At 37.4% G+C, this 23,730-nt stretch overlaps 1 protein-coding gene and 1 long non-coding RNA gene across 6 annotated transcripts in view; one reads left to right on the top strand and one right to left on the bottom strand.

Annotated features, from left to right (window-relative positions):
* The first annotated feature begins 465 nt into the window (after positions 1 to 465).
* Positions 466 to 23,730, top strand: part of LOC113673362 (uncharacterized) — a 58,004-nt gene continuing 34,739 nt past the window's right edge. The window contains exons 1-11 of one of the 5 annotated variants that reach the window (XM_089188770.1): positions 466 to 484; positions 2,971 to 3,005; positions 3,717 to 3,850; positions 15,869 to 15,970; positions 20,763 to 20,861; positions 21,432 to 21,545; positions 21,624 to 21,728; positions 22,139 to 22,237; positions 22,351 to 22,452; positions 22,863 to 22,964; positions 23,088 to 23,186. In XM_089188770.1, coding sequence (XP_089044896.1) covers positions 2,987 to 3,005; positions 3,717 to 3,850; positions 15,869 to 15,970; positions 20,763 to 20,861; positions 21,432 to 21,545; positions 21,624 to 21,728; positions 22,139 to 22,237; positions 22,351 to 22,452; positions 22,863 to 22,964; positions 23,088 to 23,186 — 975 coding nt within the window. In that variant the 5' untranslated portion in view covers positions 466 to 484; positions 2,971 to 2,986. Of the gene's footprint in view, positions 485 to 2,667; positions 2,769 to 2,970; positions 3,006 to 3,716; positions 3,851 to 8,079; positions 8,505 to 12,517; positions 12,652 to 15,722; positions 15,765 to 15,868; positions 15,971 to 20,762; positions 20,862 to 21,431; positions 21,546 to 21,623; positions 21,729 to 22,138; positions 22,238 to 22,350; positions 22,453 to 22,862; positions 22,965 to 23,087; positions 23,187 to 23,730 lie in introns of those variants that run through there. The other 4 variants (XM_089188769.1, XM_089188772.1, XM_089188771.1 and 1 more) reach the window with 4 other exon arrangements.
* Positions 14,573 to 17,497, bottom strand: LOC149036173 (uncharacterized). The gene is made up of 2 exons (XR_016181474.1): positions 17,356 to 17,497; positions 14,573 to 14,927 (listed from the first exon to the last, which is right to left on the bottom strand). It is a non-coding gene; the product is annotated as an uncharacterized LOC149036173 (long non-coding RNA).

Genomic DNA, 23,730 nt, shown 5'->3' with positions numbered 1-23,730 from the left:
TGTTTTGATGTAGATTTCGCCTCTTTTTATTAACCCAAGGGAGGAAATTTCCGATCGATAACTGCCATGCATGTCCGTCAGATTTAGGATTTCTCGGCCGACTTCTTTCGAAATGCTTTCACTCTCCACATAGGTCCTTTTTCCAAAATATGGATGCCGTTCAGAGGAAACTTGCATATTTTGAGAGTTTGACAAGTGTTAAGTATTCTGGTGTTGATAGTCTTTTCAAGGCCGGCTTTGTCGACAGCTTATTGTGTATCAGGTGAAACGTTCATCAATAATTGATTAATGGATGAATTACCTGCTGTAACGTTATCTTGTAAAATTGTTCATGAAAGTGTGTTATATTCCTGATACTCGCTGTCGAAGGAAATGTACCGTTACCCACTGTCTGCGATATTCTTCAGTGATTGGTAACTGCATGAGTTTTGTCGATTTTTCAAGTCGGTGCATATCTCCAGAAGACGTAGAGGTTTCAACAGAAGTGAGTTGTAATTACACTGTAACTAAATCTAACAAATTACCTCTCAGTTTTAATCTGTCATGCTAAAGAAAACTTTTTTGAAACTGAAAATTTGGGGGTGAAGAAACAATTTCGAAGCTTCATCTTCGTGTAAAGGCCTGTTCGCTCTTTCAGAGTCAGCAAGCGTAAATCTTTTACGCGCCCTATTTGTCTTATTTTTTGTTCGGATAAAGATACAGAAGGCAGATTATTATGGTTTGGTCAATATTCAATCTATCAGGAAATTAGGAAATTACCGAAACGGAAAATGCTATCACAAGTTTCTTTCTGACAACGAAAAGCGTTTTAAAAATTAAGAGAAGGAGCCTTTTTAACACTTGAAACATAGATTGAATGCGATTACAAGCGTGACATGTCAATGAATATTGAAAGTGACTGATGCAGCTATTTTATCCTGCAGTAAATCAGTATGTGCAGGTGCATTTGCTGTACGAATAAAGGAAGGATATTTATCGAAATTACCGCGCGAATATAGCTGAGGTCGTTGAGAAGCAGACAAAAATCCTTCAAATATCATCGTTTTGATTTAATTCTAGAATAGATTAGTCATTTCACATCGTGTTTTACTTTTAAGAAGATTGTATTGAGATATTTAGGTCAGCTGAGTATAATGTCCACTTTTGTAGCCGCTTAAAGACACGATCCTTCAAACCAGCCAGAACTATATTGGATTTTGCAACACGTATGATTGATAAGTCATTTTACATCGTGATGTACTATTAAGAAGATGTTACTGAGTTATTTAGGTTAGCTGACGATAATGCCCGCTTCTGTAACAGCTTAAAGACACGTTCCTTCAAAAAATTTGCCTAAAAAACTGACCTAAACAACTAATAACAAACCAGCTTCAACGTTCAGCGTTTTAAGGCTCAGAGTCACCTAATTAGAAGTCTTGCGTTTGTAAACGCCTTCTAGTGGCGGAAGAGTTCCCACACAACACACAGAGAAAAAAAATTTTTTTTAGTGTATTTTATCAGCGATAAGGGTTAAGGTTTGTATTTTTCACTTTTCCTCTCTTAGCATGCTTCCGTCATGGAGGCAAATTACGCGCTGTACAAATTTCCTGTTAGAAAAGGTTTCCCATTTCACTACCTATAATAGTGCACCAGATGAAAGTTCCGCAATCTTGGCAACGCTCACACAAATTGCTTAGTAATAAAGGACAACTAGAAGCTATTGTTGTTATTTTTCTCCACGATAAACAACCAAATCCCTTTACGACATTGGATCATCAAGGACTGAGTGTCCTTCCAGTTTGCGCTCTTTATAAGTTTGTAAGCTTATTATCAAAACCATGTTTCGACTGTAACATACATTGGTGCTTAAATACATCCCTGCCTGAAATAAGTGGTTTTTGATAAGCGTTAGAAAGTTCTCCATGCATTTTTCCCAAGTTTTCGGAAGGCTTTGCTAATCTATCGCATGAACCTACGTTCATGAATATCTAAAATGGGTTGGTTTTCATGTTCATTATACGAATTTGGCCGTGTAGACTTGGTTTCTTTCAGTCTTGTTCTGACAGATTTCTTTTTTTGACGAAAACGATCATCGAACTGCGGCTGATTTTTTTTTATAGCATAATTTTTTTTAAATCATCAGACGCGTTGCCAATTAAATGAGAGCAATGCGTGAAAAGTGAGCAGGTAATGATATTGCCAAATTACAATTACAAATTGAGCAATGAAAACAATGAAAAAAACTTAAACAATGCTGAAATTAGAAATAAGAGGTGATGAATTTTACGAAATTCGACTAACTGTAAAATTAGATTCAATATTTCTCTTTTGTAAGCGTAACGTCGTCGAAAGCTGTCTTCCTTCCTGAAATTTCATTACGAGGATCTACTTGCGCATTCATTTACATAAGCCTGGAGGTATAAATTATCCTAAAAAAACTATTTTTTAAGTTTTCAAGTGCCCGGATATTAAAAAAAAAGCCTCAAAGAACTTTAAGAAGGACAACGATGCTGAGCGATAATCCTTTGGGTCATTAAATTGTGTCTTTTATAAAAAAATGAAGTAGCTGCGGTAACTACTTTAGTGTAAATGTGTTTGCTAACGTCGAGATGTTCCTGTCGTCCATTTCACATGTTGGAACAGCTGTTCGAGCCCATTGTAAATTAAAACTCCTTGGTTGACATTACAGCGAGAGGAAGACGGAAACACAATCTTTATTTGAAAACTAATCCCAACCGGGTGCGCAGTTCATTTCTGATGGCATCTGAAAGTTTCAAATTGCACCCAGGGTTTGTGAAATTAATTGGTCTGTATTTGAACGAGGTTGTCAAGTCTCCACCTCGGCTGCTTCATGAGCTTCCTCGTTGCTAATTTAACTCCTCAAGCTTTTTGAAAGTTTGATTCCGTGTCGAGTTATAAGTTCAGGAAATGCATAGTATGTTCTGATTCTAGCTGGTTTTTTTTCTTTGTCTCCCTTTCTTATTTACACAGGAAGGAAAATACGACCATGGAAGTTCCAGAGAAAGGTACGAATTTTGAAGCTGATGATTATTGTCCGCGTAGACCTCTTTTAAAGTCAAATTCTTAGATAGACCGGGAATCATTAGCGGAGTAATTAATGTACAGATGATGATTTAACTCTAAAAGAACGCTCGAAACAAGTATCATACGCGGTTGGTTAGCGTTAATTTATTTTAGATACACCGAGACAAGGATTGAAGAAAATTAGGTTAAAAACTGTTTGAGGGTTCATCGGTTGCAAGAAGGTTTTATCGTGATGTTGGCTTCTTCTTTGCATAACATAATCACAAATTGACAAAATGTTATTTGTGGAGATAGAGAAACAGTATTACTCGCACGTTAAAACGTAAATTCGTTCTCAAAATAATAAAAATCTATTTCTGACAAGGGCGATAAAACTATAGAAATATTGTTTTGTTTTTCCTCATACAAAATAGAGGCTATGGTCGTTTCCTGCGGCGGACGATGTTTTTTCCTAACAATATTTATAGGAAGTTATCAAACTTGACTGAATGCACCAAACTGGGACTATTATTTTGAGCGTGAAAATTAGTGAATTTATATGGGAGAAACTAAGTCTTCCTCAACACGCAGAACAGTGATCCTACCTACCGAATTTTGTGTACGTCACAGACAAAAGGAAAACTTGCTTTTCATGAATTATAAAGAGACCAATTATTTTTCAAGGAAAAATGTTTTGGTTTGCTCTGTTTCAGTGTTCGTGAGTAGAAGGAGAGCCAGTGTAATGGAAAGAAAGATGGAAGAAACATTTTGCAAAGATTTAAAGCGCGAACGGAGATCAGGAAGCGTAGCCGTGATGACAGAATCTTTCCAGAATTTGCCATCTGTTGTGAGTACTGAGTAAATTTATCAGTTCAAAGCCTAGAGGCGTTAAGCAAATCTCTCTGCTGTGGCGCTGCATGCTTTTCTTTTCGTTAAGTTTACGAATACCACTTCACCGAAGTGGTTCAGCTATCATATGCCGTCCGTAAAAAGTGTTATCAATCTCGTGACGAACAGTACGTGAAACAATGCGTTCTCGATAAATAACGATGAGGAACGAAAAAATTGGAATTTTTGATCAATAACTGGGCAACGTGTAATCACTACCGTTATGACAACCTCATGCATGAAAATGCTTTGCTATGCTACACTAACCTACTTTAAAATGAATAAAGGGGGGTGAGTTTCTGAAGAAACTGTGGTACTGCGCTTATCTGGGGGAATACAAGAACTGAGTTAATAATGTATTGTTATTAGAAATCCTCCACAGAGGTCAATTTACATTATTGAATCAAAAATGAGTCAGCAGATCTTAATATAATTATTTTGACACATGTTTGTACCTCAACCATTAAGAAGCGACTCTCTCATCCCAAAGAAAGGTACAACTCGAGGAAATAGGATTCTTTTACAGTCCATGCGACAGGTATTCCCCAACCCCTACTCCTTCTTGTAAAAGCCATGGCATAAGCCTCTAAAGGAGCACTTTATTACTATTGTATTCTGTCACTATGAACCAGCATAAATTTGCTATACACCGTAAACACCAAAAATATCCATAATTTGTATGTTGCGTTTGAACAGCATCGTTACTGAACAGTTGTGAACGCTTAAAGTAGAATAGGTCTTTAACCTCGACGAAGAGAATTTTGTTTGGTTTGGTTTCGTTTCGCGTGCGTGAGTGTCGTCATAATCATATGCAATTTTGAGTGCAATTTTAATTTGAAATGATTAAAAACACCAATTTTCATGCAACCCAGGTAGATTTGTATCAGTTATTTTTCATTTCTTTGTGCTTATTGGAAAAATATTGAGGTAAAGGGGTATCCTCCACTTTTCACTAAAGCCGAGTATTCTCTGACACTACTTCTATATTAGTCCAGGTTTGTCGGTGTTTGAATTGAAATCTGTTTCTCTTAAAAATTTTTTCACTCAAGTCGTGTATCCTCTGAAACTATTTCTTTGCTTTCCTGGTTTATCGATGTATTAAATGAAATCTGTTGCCCTTATTGGCTTGGTCTCTACAGAATCGAGACGGTTTTTGGCTGATACGTCTTTCCACGTGTCGACATCACGGTGCGCATGTCCGATCGTTTTGGGTGTGAAGCTTCACTTATAAGATTCAAATACTGGCTAAATTTTCCAGTTCTTTTACTGAACAAACACTTCTTTTGTTTAGCTTAAGTGTGCAACTCTCTTTTTAAAATCTCCAGGATTAAACAAAATTTTGTAATACAACGAAAATTGCAAATATTACAGCATTAAAAGTTGCTTTTAGCCTAACGAAAATTGACAAGGGTTTTGCTCTTTTATCAATTTTCACGATTTTAGCAAGTTAAGTTGTGCTGAATGGCTGAATTTCACGGAGGATTGATAACAAAAGAACAACAGTCATCTTTTGAAAAGAAAATAACCACAAACACGAAATTTTGTGGCCCCCTTGATGAAAACTCGCCAAAAAGACACAACTTTCTACGTTTTGTATTCGGTTTCCGTCAGTTGTGGAAAGAAGTGTCCTTTTAGCTAACGCAGGCGACGCGGAAGCGGTCACAACCAACTTTATTTGCAGTGCTTGCTCTCAGTTAATATATAATTTAAAAAGAGCATTCCTTTCAGAAATATCTCCAACTGCGTTTGCTTGTCCGCCAAGACTTTTTCTAAAGATAACAGCGTGAGTCTTCGCTGGCAGCTGCCTTGTTGGCTGTAAGTCTCCTTGGAAACTTCACGGGTATTCTCTCCGCAAATGATTACTTTATTGACGACGACTGGACGAAATGGCGTTTTCAATTAAATTCAAAAGTGTGAGAAAAACGATTGCCAATGAATTTCTGTTATCGGCTGAGTTGTTTGCACGTTGAAGAAAGAAAAGTGCAATGAGCGAGCTTTCAACGAAAGAAACCACTTTATTCGAAGCTGAGGAAAACGATGAGGTTTGTATTTCAATATTAATGCAGAAAATTTTTATTGCATTATTATTATCCACTGTCAATGAGATCTGGCTAAAAGCAAAACATGATCAGTTTTGTTAAGCAATATATATAGAACAGCCCATCTGCAAATAAGTGTTTATGTTACAGACGTCATCTCGCGTGAGCTAAGTACTGTTTAGCAGATTATTCTTTGTAGCATCATCATGATGTGGTTCAGGATACATTTTCTGAGCGTGCAACATTTTGTAGCCTAACTATTGATTTCCGTGAAGTGAAAATGCATTTTGAAAATTGCAGGAAGAATTACCATGAAGGAAATTAATCCTTTGCTTATGGCTGTCATTGAAATCAGATTTAACACTTAACACTACCGATTAAACTGCTCAGACTCTAGGTCATAATTAGTTGATTGAATGCTGTTGTGCTATAAAGCTGATTTCGAATTTCACATCGAGGCCTCAATGTTTACCACAGGTTTTTTCCTGTCTTTTTCTGTTGGTCCTGTTCGCTTTTGTAATCTCAGTTTTGAAAGCAGCCTTTGTTGATGAAGCAACAATTTTAAGGATAGAGAATGAGTTAAAGAGAGTTTTTAATTATCTCTAATCTTCGGAGCTCTTGAGAAATAATTGACTATGTTCTTCTGTTTATGATTTCTTAAACTGTTCTGTTCTTTATCAACACCTTCCCTCTTGTACCGACTGTTTTAAAGATTGCTTTTATTTGCTCATCTCTTTAGTTATTATACTTAGCCATGATTACGTCTGCAATTGCCTTTAAACTTGAAAAAAAGCCAAAAGCATACACAGTTTAATTGCTCGCTAATATGCGCCGAAGACTAAAACGGTAATACTCTGTAAGCACGCAGAAATGATGAAAACCTGATGAGGACTATAATATTCGTCAAAGTTTTTATGACGCCATTTCTTTCTACATGGAAAAAGTCTTTTATTTCCCCTCTCCAAGAGATCATAAACTGGTTCTAGACAGTTTATATTCTCCTACCCTGCCTTATTGCGAAATTTGTGTGATAGCATTGTAATTGGGAGTGACGGTGAAGTGCAAGTAATTGACTGTCAATATAATTTTTCTATTTCCTCTTTATTCTCCAGTGAGAATCAAATATAAACAATAAGGGTTGTTTCGACAGAAATTGCATTAATCTCACTTTTCCATGAGAAACTGGCGAGGTTGCACGTTTTTCAGATTTGGCACATTCTCATTTCTTTTAAAGATTTTTGTCCTTAATTGTCTCATTACTCTAAAAACAGCTCCTTGACCACGTGTTTTTCTTTTGCATACGGGATATTTCCTCTTAAATCGAAAAAATGGGAAGAGGATGCTAACGGATGGCAATAATTTCCTTCCGAATTGCAAAGATTGCCATCCTGACTAATTGCAACGATTGCCGTCCGAATTGCAAAGATTGTTGTCCGAACTGCAAAGATTGCCATCTGGATTGGAACGTTGCCATCTTAATTGTAACTTACAAGCTTTAAAAATTCTAGGTAAATATTTGAAGATATGACATTGCTCCTTAAATTTCCAATTAGTCTGAATTATCATTTTTTTTCGGTTTACATGCCGTAGTGTTTTTCATGGCTTTTAGAGCAGGCAAGGAGAGAATTTGAAGGTGACTTGTGGCTAAAAATTTTTAGTTTAATCGAAATAAATTGCTTCCTATGATTTTTGAAGATTTTTTTTATTTTATTCCGCTTGATAGCAGGTTGTATTTTGAGTAAATAAACTGTTGCCTATTTCCTGTGGAAGATTTCTATTTTAAATTTAATCAAAAGATTGTCATTTAAGTAGTGTTTTCATCCAATTTAGCTCCTATCGAATATGACATGTACACTACGCAGAAATCGTTTCACTGCACTGCATTTTCTCAGACAAGAAACTTCACCATCGTTTCATTTGCCCGTATGATGTTTTATTCATGATTTAATATTCATAGCTCCAAATTTCCCCTCATTGTTATGATAACCCGGTAAGGTTAGTGTAAAGAGTGTTTGCACCGCTGCAATTGCTGTTATTGTCGCGTGTGATTTCTATTTGACTTGTAAGGTAAACGTGTCGTCACAGGAAGCAATCCCATCTGAAATGAGATATTCCATTGGTTGTCTCATCAAATGCTTACAGGAATTAGGGACGAGGGTTCAATGTTTAATAACCACGCTAACAGATTAATGGCGGGTGAAGTGGAACACGAAATGAACTGAGCGTAACCTAACGTCCTATACTGCACCATCCAGTATTGAGGATCGCCGTGAAATGTATTCAGAAAAAGGACAGGAAGATTTTCGGAGAAATCAGGATATAATTTGAAATATTCAAAGTTGTTGTGACCTTCTGGGAGCGTCCTATTCACGTGAGATTTAATTTTTGACAGATTCGTAGATCTTTAACCGTTGATATTTTCAGTTGGAAATGTCACAAAAGTTTCGCACCATCAGCAACGCAGTAACTGCGGGAAGGAAGTTGAATGATTTGGCTAAAAATCACAGAAACGTTACTTTATATATGGATCCCGATGGAACAACACATATTGTAACCTACACAGAAGAGGAAACGGTAAGATAACACAATTAGAGTTTAATTTGGCTCTCATTTCCTCGTATATCGTGGTTTTGCTTTAAACAAGCGATGACACCCTTGAAAGCACGAAGGGAGCGTTGCTGAAGTCGTACGAGCATTGCCACTGAAGCTCATCGGTAACGTTACATAAGCTCTCTCCGCAACAGTGTATAGTATTAAAACTTAGGCCACCCTAAGAATTCCATCTATGTGTTTTAAAGTTTGAAATTACGGATTTGTTTTCTCACATAACGGTGAAGTTGTTCAGGTTATCAGCCAGACGAGGCTTTTGGATTGCGTTACTCTTTGATATAGGAGTCTACTTGTTTGTAGTTTTGTGTATATCAAATGTCAACTGCAAGGAACCGCAATGTAATTGTTTTATAATCCAATGAATACCTTCAAGGATTATTTCTGATTGGCTGGTAGGAATGTAAATAAAGAATCCGAAATGGATTCTATATTTAGGTTTTTACTTTGAACGACATTTTTTCTTTTTTTTTGAAAATACCATGGAAATTCCTTACTTAATAAATAATGGGCTCCTGCTGTTAACCATGAATTTCTGAATTTCATATGAATATCATGTAAAAGGCACGTTTTTTAATTTCATATTTCATTAGAATTTTATGATTTTTAATTTTTAATTTCTGACCAAACAATTTTAAAAAATATCGATAGTAGTTTTTTTTTGTTTTTGCTATTTTTCCGTGGTTCATTATTTTCAGTGAGGTTAAACATTTTCGAACCTCAACGACTCTTATATTAAGTTGTCTTTTCGGTGTTTTTTGACCCGAGTCAACAATTTTTTCAAGAATGTGCGTTCCAAACTGCGATTTTTGGGGTTGATTTTCCTAATTTCTTCCTTGTTGAAAAGTTTGATGTGTAGGTGTGCAACTGTTTAAAAAAATATTTTCTAAGTGTTAAAAAAAGGTGAAAATTGGAGTTTCCATACTGACGGTAATTAATCCCTTCACTCTCAGGAATGATCAAAAAGTAATTTCATCCAACAATGTCGATAAGATTTCAAGCAGGAAGTTCTCACGCCTGTCCCGCAAGCTTATGCTGACCTTGTAAGAGAGAAAATCCGTTCATTTTTCTACCTCAAATCCACTCTTAGGTGTAATGAGCGGAATGTTCGTGTGGACAATAAAAACTGGCCGAGCATAAACGGTTCAGTGGAAAAGAAAACTACCACACTTTTTCTTTACCCAGTAGTTATCACGAACTGCTTTATCTAACCACAGGTAGCACTGCTCTCTCCCGAATGTCTTCGTGTTTGTAAAGTTATTTTTGCTATTAATATACTAAGAACTCTCTTTGTCATGAGAACTCTTTAATCGGCTGAGGAATTTTAAAATGAAAACGGAGATGTTACTTTCAAATGACAATATATGTAGATATTCTGTATATAAAATCAACTTTGAGTAGAGTCGAGTCGGCCGAGGCTTCGTAAATTCGGCGCATTTTGTTTGTTTTTTTTTTTATTGGAAGGGGGGGCACGGGTGTGACCCTGTTGAAAAACATATTAATTTCATTCCCCTATTTAGGATAAACGTGAGTCTTATTGACGTGAGGGAGTCACAACTAGCTTATTCAAACTCAATTTAGAAATAAAACTTGAAAAAAAAAGTGCCACAAATATAGATTGCACCGCCTAGTTAAACCCTTCGGTAAGTCTTCCGGTCTAGAAAAAAAATTATTTCTTAAAACGCTTATCAGTAAAACTTCATATCTTGTTAAAGACTAAAGACGCCCATGATCATACCCTCTCGAGCGGTTCATACAAGCCCTCACCGCCCTCACCGCCCTCCCCCGATATATGATATACAACATCTGATTATTACCCAGTTATTAGGCAAGTTTGTGTACTTTTGTCGTTTGACTTTCTGTTTGCTGTTGCTAGGCTTCTTAAGCTTATCGCTGCAGAAGTATTTAAGGGGTTCAGCGAAGGAAATGCCTGTTCTGACAAACAACATGCTTCTGTTTTTTTTGGAAGCGTAGAGAAGATTTTTCTTACAAAGTGGATCACCGAATGCCTAAACCATGTCGTCTCCATTATGGTTAAATTACTTCAAAGTGTTTTTCTTTTTCGAGTGTTTTAATTAAAGTTTGTTTAATCCACAATGCAAATTGGAATTTCACAAAGTGTTTCGTATTGTGCAACGTGGTTGTTTGCGAATGTTTGAGTTCTCTTTCGCTCCTGGTCTCATGACGATGGTACAACTGCATCAATTTCTCAAACACTGCTAAACATGAAAGAAGAAATACTCCACGCTGTGAAAATGTGGCTGTTTCTCTGGCGCAAAGCCTCAGTACATGTTTTATCCCGCTGAGTCCACGTTGAATATTGACCCTATTGAATCGTTCAGTGGTAATTTTTTTTCTTTTTGTGAGCTGTTTCGTGAGTCATGCCTTCATCGGCAAATGAAGCCCAAAATCTAACAGTGCCCGATTCTCTGAAAAAATACCTTACATCTCGGAAAGGTTCAGGGGCTCCGCGAGCTATGACAGAGAATGATTTAACGGACGAGGAAAAGGTATTTATGAAGAACGTAGTTTCACTTTCTCTCTTCTCTTCTCTCTTAATAAGATCTATATTTGTTTAGGGTGGATTAATTGTTTAAGAGATATCTGGAGTCTTCTGTACTCCTTTAAATCATGTCTTTGGTATGAAATTATAGAAAAAAAATATTTGCAGTTCAACAGGAAATATGTCACAATGTTACCACGGGACAGCGCTGACCAAGGGTAAACTATATCGTAGACTCCGGCCTACTCGAATGATTTCTTTCCTACGGAAACGACGAAACTGTAAACGTGAACGCTGATGACCACTAGACTTGCGATCTTTCAAAGTCAAAAATATAAAAAAACCAGCCTTCTTTCTATTCAGACAAGTAGCTACACGACGGTCGTGTTTACATATCAGCTATCAAAACCGAATAAAGAGCGAGCTACGAGCGAGCCGGACAAGGAGTTTAAGAAAGTCTCCACGACGGCCGTTTACACTGAATTCACCATCCCTAACCGTGATCAATGCGCATTTTCTCCATATTGTATTCTATACATTTCCCATCGTAATGTAACGGAGAATTTGTTTAACAGTTTAATAAGAGCTCCTTTCGTCGGCGATCACTTCTGTTATTGTCATGACCACAATGTTTGGTTTGGCAGCGATGCTGTCAGGAGGAAATGATGAGCTGCTTGTTACTCTTAAGGGTAAAAGACTTCATGCGTAGAAGTAACGCAAAAAAAAAAGAAGAAAAAGATTTGTAGGTAATCAACACTTACTATTGATCCTTTTATTGAGATCAGAATCATGGCTACCTACTTGCACGAAAGCAAACAGAGTTTACTAACAGGTTTCTTTGCACATAAATGAATGATGTAGCTTTTATGTAAGTTTTTGTGCTATTTTGGCACTTGCATTGTATTAGTGACGTAGGAATAAATGGTTCATTAGAGTTAGTGTGCATGAGTCATGCTCGTAAACAACTGAAGTTGCGAACTGTAAAGTAACTCGGTGTATTTGATTATCATTAAGGCATAGTGGAATTGTCAGTTATGTCCATTAATATAAGTGTACATGGCACAATGACCTCTACTCTTTCTTAAAACTTCGCTGTCCGTTCACTTAATGCGGTATTTTATGCATTGCTAAACACCTTTTCTTTGGTGCTATTAGCGACAATTATGTGTCTCTAGAGAGAAAAACTTTCTGCTTTTTAGACTGGCAGCCTTTTGTCTTGAGCTTTCTTGTTTGGCCAAATTACGTTGGGATATAAAACAATCGTTTTAGGACGCGCTAGAGTGATTCCAAGAGATGTCTTGTTCGACCTGGTATCTTCAATGAACTCAGACAGTGATATTATCAACACAAGTCATCGTTTAACTTATGACACACGATCGCTAAACAAAAACGCGAGAATCGTCCTTTTATCGCTAAGATTCATATGAAAGGCAAATTCGAGTGTACGTCAGTGTTAACTCAACTTTCAGAAACCACAGTCCCTTGAAACGCCGAATGGATCTTCCCGAAGATTCGAGAGGTCGCGCTCGTTCTCCGATCGGTATTCGCCTTCACGGAGGTTGGATAAGTGATTCAGACTATATCAATGAGACGTCCTTGTTCTGCACTGAAGTAGGTTTACGTTTACTTTCTGTTTATTGCTTGCTTTAAACCTGATGTGATGTGTCAGGTTTGAAGTTTCATTTGTCATTGCTAAGGTGCATGTTCATCTTCTAAAATCCGAAGAGACAATGGCAAATACTTATATTTACACAAAACGTATTTCACTTTGTTTCTGTTTTTGCTGCAATTTTAGCAGTAGGCTAAATTCAAGTCCGCATTTGCTAGTTTTCGTACTAAGAACTCTTTCATTTGCTATTCAATGCGATTATATGAATTTCACCTTACGTCACGGGAAGCAAATATTGCATTTACGAACAAAATAGATGTCAATGGTTCCTATCGTAATTAACCTCATTTGATAACAGTTTTTGTTTTACCTATCTTCAATTTTCTGTATCTCATCACGGTACGTTTTTGTGAACATCATGAAACCCAAATGGCAAATTTTGTGTCTGAAATACTTTGTTCTCAAGCGGGGCTTAAGTAAATTTTACGAAAGCAGTCTACAGCAAAGGTTTATGGGAAAAAAAACAACCCTAATTTTTTCACCTTTCTCAGAATCCTCTTGATAGCCAGGTTGAAAAATAGCAGAATATCTCTTGTTGACAGCTAATGTAAATAATTTACTTGAGTGAAAGCAGAGGTTATTTAACAAAGGTAGTTGAATGATTTTAAATTCAGACGTTCGTAACGTCAAAAAAGTCAATTGTGGAAAGATAAACATCTCACGGAGGAGTACTAAGGGAAACTTACTCCAAAATTACGAAATATCTAAGGTTCCGCAGCCAAATGATTCCCATCTTTAATACTTCATCATTTAAATCTTTATGTCGTCTAGAGTTATAACTGATAGTTCAAAGACAGTCTCGTGCGAACATGATTCAATCACTCAGTTTCTTCGATCGCAAACAGTTTCAGTTATACTGGAAATTTACGCGGAAAGTTCCGCCTTGAAACGGCTGATTGAACAGAACACATAAGACCAAGAAACGAATTCTGAAAGCTTTTTTTCCAAATAAGAGGCCAAGAAACAAAGTCTTAAGGGTTTTGTCTAAGTGCTAGTTAAGTATTTTTAGTGGCACGATTGCGAGACTTTAGCCGAATTCGCGTTATTTTGCTTTCTGTAAAATGTTACAAAGATCCTCAATCGTGATACAACAAATCCACTGTTTCCTTATTCTTTGCAAATGGAAATAAGAAAAATATCAAACAAACGACTTTCACAAACATTCCTTTCCTTTGTTGACAAGGAATACCTCATTACGCGGAAGTTTTACGCGCTTCTCAACAACCCGACTTTTATACATTCGCTTAGTAAAATTTTTGTTTAATTTAATGGATGAATCATGTACTGCTCATTACTCTGTTCCCTATATCACGTTTTATCACCTCGTCATTTGGGCACCTGTTCCTATAAAAACCGCATCACAATGAGAAGATCGACGCTCTCTTATATGTGTGTTTATACAAAGCCTGACAATCTTCAAACGATTTGAGGTGTCCGAAGTAGTTGGCGCATCCATTCTTATGCAAATAAATCGGAAACATTGGAGAAATTACACATGAATACACCGTTCTATTTGATATTTCAACGACTTCCTTGGGTTGAGAATTAATTTCATGAAAAAAAGCATGGCACTTGGAGGTAATAAAAAATAAATTTGGATTTAATTGGCGAAGAGATTTTTATGTGCTTTGATTTTTTTTCGGGTTTAAAATTAGAGCGTGGTTGCAAAATGTAATTTTTAGTAATCATTTCAAAACAAAGCTGTAATTGTTACACATGCGCAGTTTCTTTAGTCGGTTTCGAACCTTAAATCACTAGAAAATGATGCGTTGGTGATTGTCTGAACCACAAAATGCGCATCCATTGATCAACCTTCTACATGGCGGAATGTTTCGTCGAAATGACAATAATTATGACCTGATAAACAGCAAGAGGCAACTGATTTATTCAGAGAAAGCTTGAATGAATAAGTAAAACGTGAATGCAGAGCTAATAGAAAGTAAGAGCCCGCTGTGGTGAGGAACTGATTAATTTTTCCGGAGCCTTTGCAATGCCGAATGGAGGACCAGGATCAAGTCCTTCGAGCCGCCGACCATCGCTTAGGCCTCCAAGCCCAGGGACGGACTCAGCAGTGGCTCAGATCCAACCACGACGAGGCTCCAGGGTACTCTTTGATACCAAAACTCCGCCATCGATTCTTAGATGGGAACTCTTAAACCGCGTTTTGGCGCTTTCTCTAAAGGGAGATTGGCCGGCTGTGGATCAACACCTCAACAGCCTGGAACGAAACAACATGGAAGTATCGTCGTCGACGGAGGTCGAAGTAATGAATGATCCTTCCACAATATTAAGAATTTTTTGATACATTGTTGCGCACAAAAATGCGGCCTTCGAAATACAAAAATCCCGCGGTAGATAAAGCACTTTTGATTTCGAGATTTTTTTTTCACACTCATCGGGCATCATCCTCATTGGTTTGTGGTTCGAAATTGCAAATTTTAGTGTTACAATTTTTACCGGCTGTTTTACGATCAAAGATGGGCGGATGAGAAGTTCCAAGAAACTTAACAATACCAATTATGGAATAGAAATGATCTTTAGTTAGTTATTAAGGCTTAGGCGGTCTTAATTTTTAAGCACCTGGACACAGATTCATTATTGAACCAAGATATTATTGCTAGTTCTATTTCTCGTTACACTGTCCTTCTCTCGCTCGCTAGACTACCTCAGCCTACCCCTTAACGCTTTTTTTGGTTGAGGCTTGTTATTGTTTCGTTATTGCCATACGCGACGTACAGCAGTAATTTATCTGAACGCTTATCACGTTTTGCGCTGCTCCTTAAACTCGTCCTATTGTGAAGTTTTGTTCCGTAACTTAACGCCGCAAAACCGTCGTAGAATTTAATGGATTTTTAATTTCGTTAACTCGTCCTCTGCAAAAGGACCAAAATCCACTGAATACACAGTGGTCGTAATAATGAATATTGAATTCGCCAGGCAAGCTGCTCGCTCCCATTCAGTTTTGTGCTGATTGCGCACGGCGGAAATCTCATTACTGCGTGCCGCGCGACTGGTTTGGTTGCGCCTCTATCAAATCATGGCTTCCAAAGCAGAGGTTTGTTTCTTCAAACCCCCTTTCCCGCCGTTTAAAATGAGCGTTTGTAATTTTTTTCACTAAAGGTTCATCTCTCTTCTTTTTTTCTTATTATTTTTTAACAGGACAACGGCTTAACGCCGTTAATGTTGGCTGCCCGTGACAACAAGCACAACATCGTGGAAAAGTTACTTGAACTGGGCGCCGTGGTCACAGACAAGGACAAGGTAGGCGGCGAAATCCGGTCCACTTGCACTTCACTTGTTAATACGACAAGGTTTTTTCGAGCCATTTTCTATAATTACACAAGAAGGTAATCAAAAGATTGATTTGCCATTTTGTCAGCTTTACCGCATCAAATAAGGTGACTCTTCTGGGCCATAGTCTAATTAGTGGAGATTTCACAGAAAATATTTTGGAAACACTTAAGGATGTGGAGTTAGTTATTTTTCCTCTGTGAATTTCCGGATTGTTATTGATCGCACATCTCGAACCGATGAGGACTGTTTTTGGCCACTTGTTCTTACAATGCGTGGTGCAGCGGCCAATTTTATTTGATATTCCCGCAAATTGCTTACTAAACGAAAACGTGAAATAAAGTAGTTTATGTGCGTTTCAAATTTTGCTTATCGTAAGGTAAACTGAAGACTCGGTAAAACGTTTTAGAATCTTAACGGAGGTATGTTTGCAGTGTTTTAAACGAAACATGTTTTCTTTCTGAATTTTTGTGTGCTGAAACAAGAAAATTATAATGGAAGCTCTCGATATTTGTCTGCTACCTTTTGTTTCGTTGTGTTTTTGTAGAAAAGAATCTTAAAATTGGATTTCCTGCATCAACACAGCTGAAGTAAAGAAAAAAAGGTAAAATGCATATCAGCTGGGTAAAAAACTTGGCGAGTTCCTTGAAAGCCCTCGTCTTTTATTCGGACCAAACACAAGCGTACCTTGAAAATTACACACTCCTTGGATGGATAAACATTGCACTTGCAAAATAGCGGTAAACCGCAGTTTTAACCTGGTCCTTGATTTCAATTTTCAGGATCAAATATTGATGCCTTATTAAATTTTTATATCCAGCTTCTAATTGTGCTCACTATGCGATCTTTCTCCTGGTTAAAAAAAATTTGCACGACAAAGTGTGTTTGTGAAGAGAAAAATTTCACTGCCTTTGATCCCTTTGTGCGAGCAATTCTTAGAGACGTATCGTTTGTTGATTTTAACACCAACAAAAATGGCCTACGGTGATGACAAATTGGAGAGAGAGGCAGCTGATTTTAAAGACGATTGTTCATATCTTAGTAACTACAACTGAAGTCTTCGCGCAACTCCGTCACGTGACTTCGCCTTATCTCTTCGAGCAATTATAACTTTGTTGAGGTTTATAAAATTTGTTCGTAACAAATTAAATTTTACCTGTAGTTGATCTATATGCGGTTTGGTTTTGCGGAAAAATCTTTTAGCCCTTCGTAAACATTCACATTTATCTTTTTGCACAATATTCAGTCGAGGCTTTCTTTATCTTGAGCGGAAGGTATATTTCCCTTCGTTTCTAAAGAAATATTGTTTTCAAAACGTATTCAGCTAACTACACGCAGAGTTACTTTGTTCTTACCTTCCTCTCGTTATGAAATACGTGAATCGGTGATTATGTAAATTTGTTTCTTACAAAATTATTTGGGAGACAGATATTTTCTGATCGAGATCGTCAATACACGGAGCAGCTAAGCCTGCTTAGAAATAGCCGCGTCTTTTACATATAGTTTCCATTGTTCAACAGTATCGCCGCATATGTTTGATTTTCAATATTTTGTTTAAAATCTATTGAAACGGTTACCACTTTTTCAAGTCGCGTGAGTTTTCCTTAAGCGTATGAAAGGACTTTATGATTTCTCTTATCTTTCTATGATTTCTTTCAAATTTCCATGTTTATTGTGCATATGTTTATCGTTTTCTAGGCGTTTTTAAGTGATTTTTTTTTACCGAGAAAAAAATAAATCCCCGCCTTTCGAAACATGAACTGTCGACAAGAAGTCATTTTAAAATTTACCATACATTATCGCTACAAATGATTCAGCCATGACTGTCATTTGAAAATGAAATCACAACTTCGACCAATGCGAGGTCGAGTTCTAATCATCTGTTGACCAAAAATATACACTTTATGTTTATAAACTGAAACTAGGACGAGATGAAATTTTTCCAAAGTAAATACAAAAAGTTATTTCTCTTAAGTCAACCTTTACTCGAGAGATTTTCTTTTTGATATCAAAACGACTGCAAAGAATGGCTAAAGTTAAATGAGGCTGTACACGGCCTTTTCGTGTTTACAGTTACAATTTACGCGACAAGATTTGCTAGTTTGTGATGATATCAAACTTTCGCTCATTATTTTCCAACCATTTTCCCTAGTTATTTCATATCTTATTCGCCATCTCTCGCCCATTTTAAGACAAGTGTTTCCTTCATACATATCTTTGGATAAAAAGAATTATCTTTACAATCACTTCTAAGTGGAATCGAGCTGAATAAGCAAATTTCATTAAGCATGTTATACCATTTTTTTAACCAACTTCATTAAATTTTTGAAGTAAGTTTTCGCTGATACGATTTCGGTCAAAAGAAAAAAGAGAAAATTAAAAGTATATTTTATTATTTTCTATATACTTGACGCTTAAGTCTTTGTCTTGTGTCTTTGATGTCAAACAAACTGATCGCTCACAATGAGATAAAATCAAAGACGGAAGCGCTTGCGATTCGACAAAGGCGTTTGTATTCACAGCTAAAAGAACCTATTTTTTATTTGGAGATTGCTTCCGACATTTGCGTTTTCGAACTGCACACACAAAATGACAGGATCTTGAGAAAGAATCACTTTTGAAGACAACTTGCTCGAGATTTTAGTTCATTAGTTGAAGTAATAACCTCGTGCCTTCATTGCCACCTTTAACTCTTCACGGGAAGCGACTCGCAGTATTCATTGCAGTTTATTTCTTGCACTAATTTTTTCAACCAATTTGAAGCATGAAAGAAAATTACGTTTTGATTGCATCTTAAAAGATGTTTTACTTTAGAGTCTTGCACCAAATTTTTTCGTGTTATGAAATTTTAAAAAGGTTTTGCATCAAACTTCTTATATCGCTGACTTTTTAAATTCAGCGTTAGTCCTGCAAAAATTGAACCGAGTTGAAAATGTTGCAAGTCTCTCTCAGAATACAGTGAATAGAATGAAAAAGTATAAACTAATCTTTGTATTTACCTAAGCGATCTTTGTGGCCGACGGTTTTTCATCTTTCATAACAAATTTATCAGCGACACACGACGTGCAAAGTAAGGATTTATGTAACAAAAACTAACATTTCTCATTAAAGCTTGTGGAGGGTAATTCAGTAACTCATCACTTGCAAAATGCTCAAAGTAAATTTTGATTAGATTATGATCCTCTATTGCATGGCGACTGCATAACGCCTTTCTACGGTCAGTAAATTCCCAGCGCAGCACACCCCTCGGCGATATTGACCCTCATATAGCTTAAGGCTCGCTTCAAACGCCAAACCTTTCAAGTATCAATCATAAATACTTATTTTGGTAGACTCAAGCGATAAAGATCGACTGTTGATCCAGACGTTGACCTTAATCAGCCTCGTAATCAGTCACCTCAGTGAAAGAGGGGAATTGCGGGATGCAAACATGGATTATGCTGATCCATTCATACATTCGACACATGAAAGTTAGTAGTTGAAATCGGGGCATAAGCTGCTTGCATTTGAAGGAAAGTTTTATGGAATGCCAACATTCGACAGATTTATTCTTGTTTGACCGCGGTAACCTGTGTGTTCATGGGGAAAACCAGTCGCACGCAAAAATCACGACTTACCAGTGCAATATGAACGTATTATCCGAAAACTGTAATTAAAGGACAAATATCATTTCACAGACCAAAAATTTTCATGATTATGCGATTTGACGGCGTGCATTACGTGATCACGACATGGAACGGTGAAAGTGTTGGTAAAATGATAAAAGGAATATTTTATTTCTGACAAAGCTCAATGCCAAACTAAAAATAATCGCTATAGGTAATACGCAAACTAAGTACAGCAGTTTTGGAAGGATATTGTTGATCAATAACGAAAGTATATACCAGAGCATCAGCTGATCACTAAAAGAATCAATACTAACATCCGAGAAAGGCCAAGTCAATCTTTCCTTTCAACCATCAAGAAATCGTTATCTTTCACATCTGAAGCTCAACCACTGATAAGAATAAAGACTGATGTTATCAACTATATTTCTCCACTATATTTAGCTTTCAGACGAGCCTTACAAACGAAAAGCAGTCTGATTCGAAGATTATAGTTTTATGAATTGTATGCATGGAAAACGGAGATTCGCCACTGACTCTGAATCCTGAAAAATTTAACCCTTTACACCCTGTTATCAGTATGCAAGTTCTCCATACTGTTCACTATACATTTCCGATATTACTTATCAAGGAGAATCTTTGTTCTAATCAAGCTTCTTGAATTCGAGATCGTTTCCTTTATTCTCATGACCTTAATGTGTGATTCTGTTGGGAGAAATTAGATGCTGGTCACATGTAGGGGTTAAGGAGTAACTTGAAGTTTCGAAGTCACTTATTTGCAGTTCACCTAAATCTTCACTATACGAAGCCATCCTTTTCCTCTTGTACTAGATATTTACAATTTCACGCTTTACAGCCTTGCAACAGTTTATATTTTCTCCATGCTGTTCTCAATACATATCTTAAGGTGCCGACAAGGAGAATTTATTTAAGAATCAAGAGCTTCGTGGTTGGTGATCATTTCTTTACTTCTCGTTACTGTCACGTTTTGTTTATGAATAGGGAATCATGGTCCACCAACTATTTCGCTTGCAAGTTCGTTCGCTCACCTGCGCAAAGTTTTCGTTACAACCGTGTGTGATGAATCGATTGGAAACAACCATTTATACCAAAGACCAGAACCTCTCTTAAAATATTCTCTTCCTTCATCTTTGCAGGGGGGCCGCTCAGCTCTTCATTATGCAGCATGTTCTGGCTCTGACGGTATTGTGAAACTTCTTCTCTCCAAGAAGTCGGATCCGACACTTCCAGCCGGGGTAAGTAGAGGAAAATTAAAACTGAAATAACTTGCACACTTCGTTTCACTTTGATTAGCAAAATTTAAGAACCCATACAACTTCTGCACGGAAACTTAGTTGATCGGTCTCAATCTCTTCAGTAATCGTGACATTTTCCTCCAATTTTCCCAAAGCCTCTCTGATTTATTGCTCCTGCATCAGTTTTTGCGCACCAACTGATTATAAGGCTACGCGAGGATCCTGTTTACCCGTGTAACCAGGATAAACATTCATATTTTGCGCGCCAGCTAAAGGTACGTGAGGACCCCTGTTTAACCGTGTGGCTAGGATAAACATTCAACTTTTGCGCGCCAGCTAAAGTTATGTGAGGATCCCTGTTTACCCGTGTGGCTAGGATAGACATTCCACTTTTGCGCGCCAGCTAAAGCTATGTGAGGACCCCTGTTGTCTCGTGTGACTGGGATAAACATTCAATTTTTGCGCGCAACCTCATTATAAAGCTGCGTGAGGATTCCTGTTTTCCCGTGTGTCCAGGATAAACATCAATTCATCTTTTAACTTAAACTGATTTGCTGATCTTCTTTTCAGCCTGAGGAGCAACTTCCACTGCACATCGCATGCAGTCGACCATCTGGAGCTTTGGAGATTGTTAAAACTCTACTAAAGGCCACTGGAAAGGATGCCAAACTCCTCACTGACAAAGTGAGTCAACTGAGTTTCTTTGGATGCTGTGTCGAAAAACCAAAACAAAAGGAATCACAGCTGTAATTTTTCTTCTAGAGCGGGTCGATCCCACTGTACCTTGCGATCATGGCAGGAAATCAACAAGTAGTGAAAGAGCTACTCAGTTCCCAAACTGAACAGCAAGTGAAGATCACCAGAGGGGTAAGAAGTTACAGAAAATATGGAGAAACAAAAGAAGACAGAGTATCTAATAAAAAAAATTGAAATACTATTGTATGGGCGCAGTGCGGTTGTTTTTATGAATCATCAGACGTTACTTCGATATCAGAAATAACTTTGACGGCCTTGTATGACGTCCATACCGGAACAATCATTGATCGTCATCGTCTTTTTAGAAAGGATTGTCAGATTTTAGATCCCAAAAAATTGTGTTGTTTTCCATATTCCTCTTGATTGGAAAAGACGAAAGAACAAGTATGAATAAAATCCTATTCCAGTGCCTCATACTTTGTTAATTGTTGAAAGGGCATAGGGCCGAGTGAGGCTCAAAGTGTTACTACAAAGTTCACTTTATCATAATTTTTTTTGCTGCGAACTGAATTCATTTTCAGATTAACGGAGACACCGTGTTGCATGCTGCTGTACGCAAAAGGGAGATTGATATCGCAAAGATTCTTGTCGAATGTGGTTGTCCTGTGGACCTCCAAAACGTAAGTGAAAAAAGTCCTCGTTCCGTTTTCTTTTCTGGCCGATGAAATTCCTGACTGATCTTTCCTTCCTTTGTTGTTTTCCTTCTCTTTTATTTTTCTTTCTTTCTTTACAGTCCGAAGGCCAGACAGCTCTTCACATCGCTGCTTACGAAGGAGATGAAACAATGATCAAGTTTCTCCAAGCAGCTCGAGCTGATGCGAATATCGCGGATTCAGTGAGTTCATGTTATGTAGACGTTTCGATAGATAACTGGGTTACAACACATCAATTGTCGCACAAAAGGAAGGGGTTTTCAAATTTAGTGGCTCTTGCCAAGCTACAACTCAACACTGGTTCTGAAACGAAAACCGAAAAAAAGGGAAGACAAAAAACTAATTTAATGTCAGTGCGGAAACTCACTGCTTATGCGCAGCTCGGAAAACATATCAAAGACACTAATTCGTCCGCAGAATGATGAAAGCACCCTTTTTTTCCAAGCATTTGATTGGCTGATAAGAGGTGATCGTTAATGGATATTTGTACAAGATCTTCTTGGGAAAATACGTTACTTGTTAGCTTGCACGTGACCGTTGGTGCATCACAGAACATTTATTGACAACTTTTCCCTTTTTCCTGATCTGTTAGCACGACCGCACACCACTTCACCTGGCGGCTCAACGAGGTCACTCAGTGGTCGCCGAGTTCTTAGTGGATAAACTGAAAGCCAACGTGAATTTGAGAACTAAGGTATGGCTGATTAGAAGAAATGAGAAGTTAAAAGCCTCCCTTTGGTGTTGTTTTGTTTGCAGCAGAATCTCAGAAACGAGACGAAGCAAACTTTTTATGAATTTTCACGATGCTTGTTTCTAGGATGGCAGTACACTGATGCACATAGCAGCTCAAGCAGGACATCCTGACACTGCGTTGGTGTTTCTCAAAAAGGGCGTGCCCCTCCACATGCCCAACAAGGTGAACAAAATGTGTCCCTTTGGAGAATTGTGACATGAAAATAATATCATGTTTAACATTATGGCTGTCATTTGACAGGTCACAGAGCGAGGTTTCGTCAAAATAGTTGTATGAAAAACTACGAGTTTGTATTGAATATAACACCCAATGAAAACGGTCACACACTTTCTGAAATTTTAAATTATCCAATATGGGGATAATGATACCAACTTACTTATGGTTCTAAATATAAATCTACTGAGCTGTCATATTCTAATCACTACAGCTTAACAAAGACAAAGCATATTTTGATGAACATAGGGTAATTTCGTATTGTCTACTGAGTTAATAACGTAAATTGACCTCGGTAAAGAGCGAAAGACGAAGAGCTAAGGCTCGAAACGTAGGCTTTGACACTCTTCACTGTGGCCAATTCACGTTATCAACTCAGTCGATAATACAAATTACCCTTTTATACTCTCCCACCGACGCAGCATCACAGTTCCTTTAGAAACTTTCCTCCTTTATTTATTTAATGAAAATACTCTACGATAGCTTTCAATGT

The sequence above is a fragment of the Pocillopora damicornis genome, chromosome 12 (assembly GCF_964200805.1).
Source record: "Pocillopora damicornis chromosome 12, jaPocDami1.2, whole genome shotgun sequence".
NCBI classification, from domain to species: domain Eukaryota; kingdom Metazoa; phylum Cnidaria; class Anthozoa; order Scleractinia; family Pocilloporidae; genus Pocillopora; species Pocillopora damicornis.
This window is presented reverse-complemented; position numbering and strand designations above follow the sequence as displayed.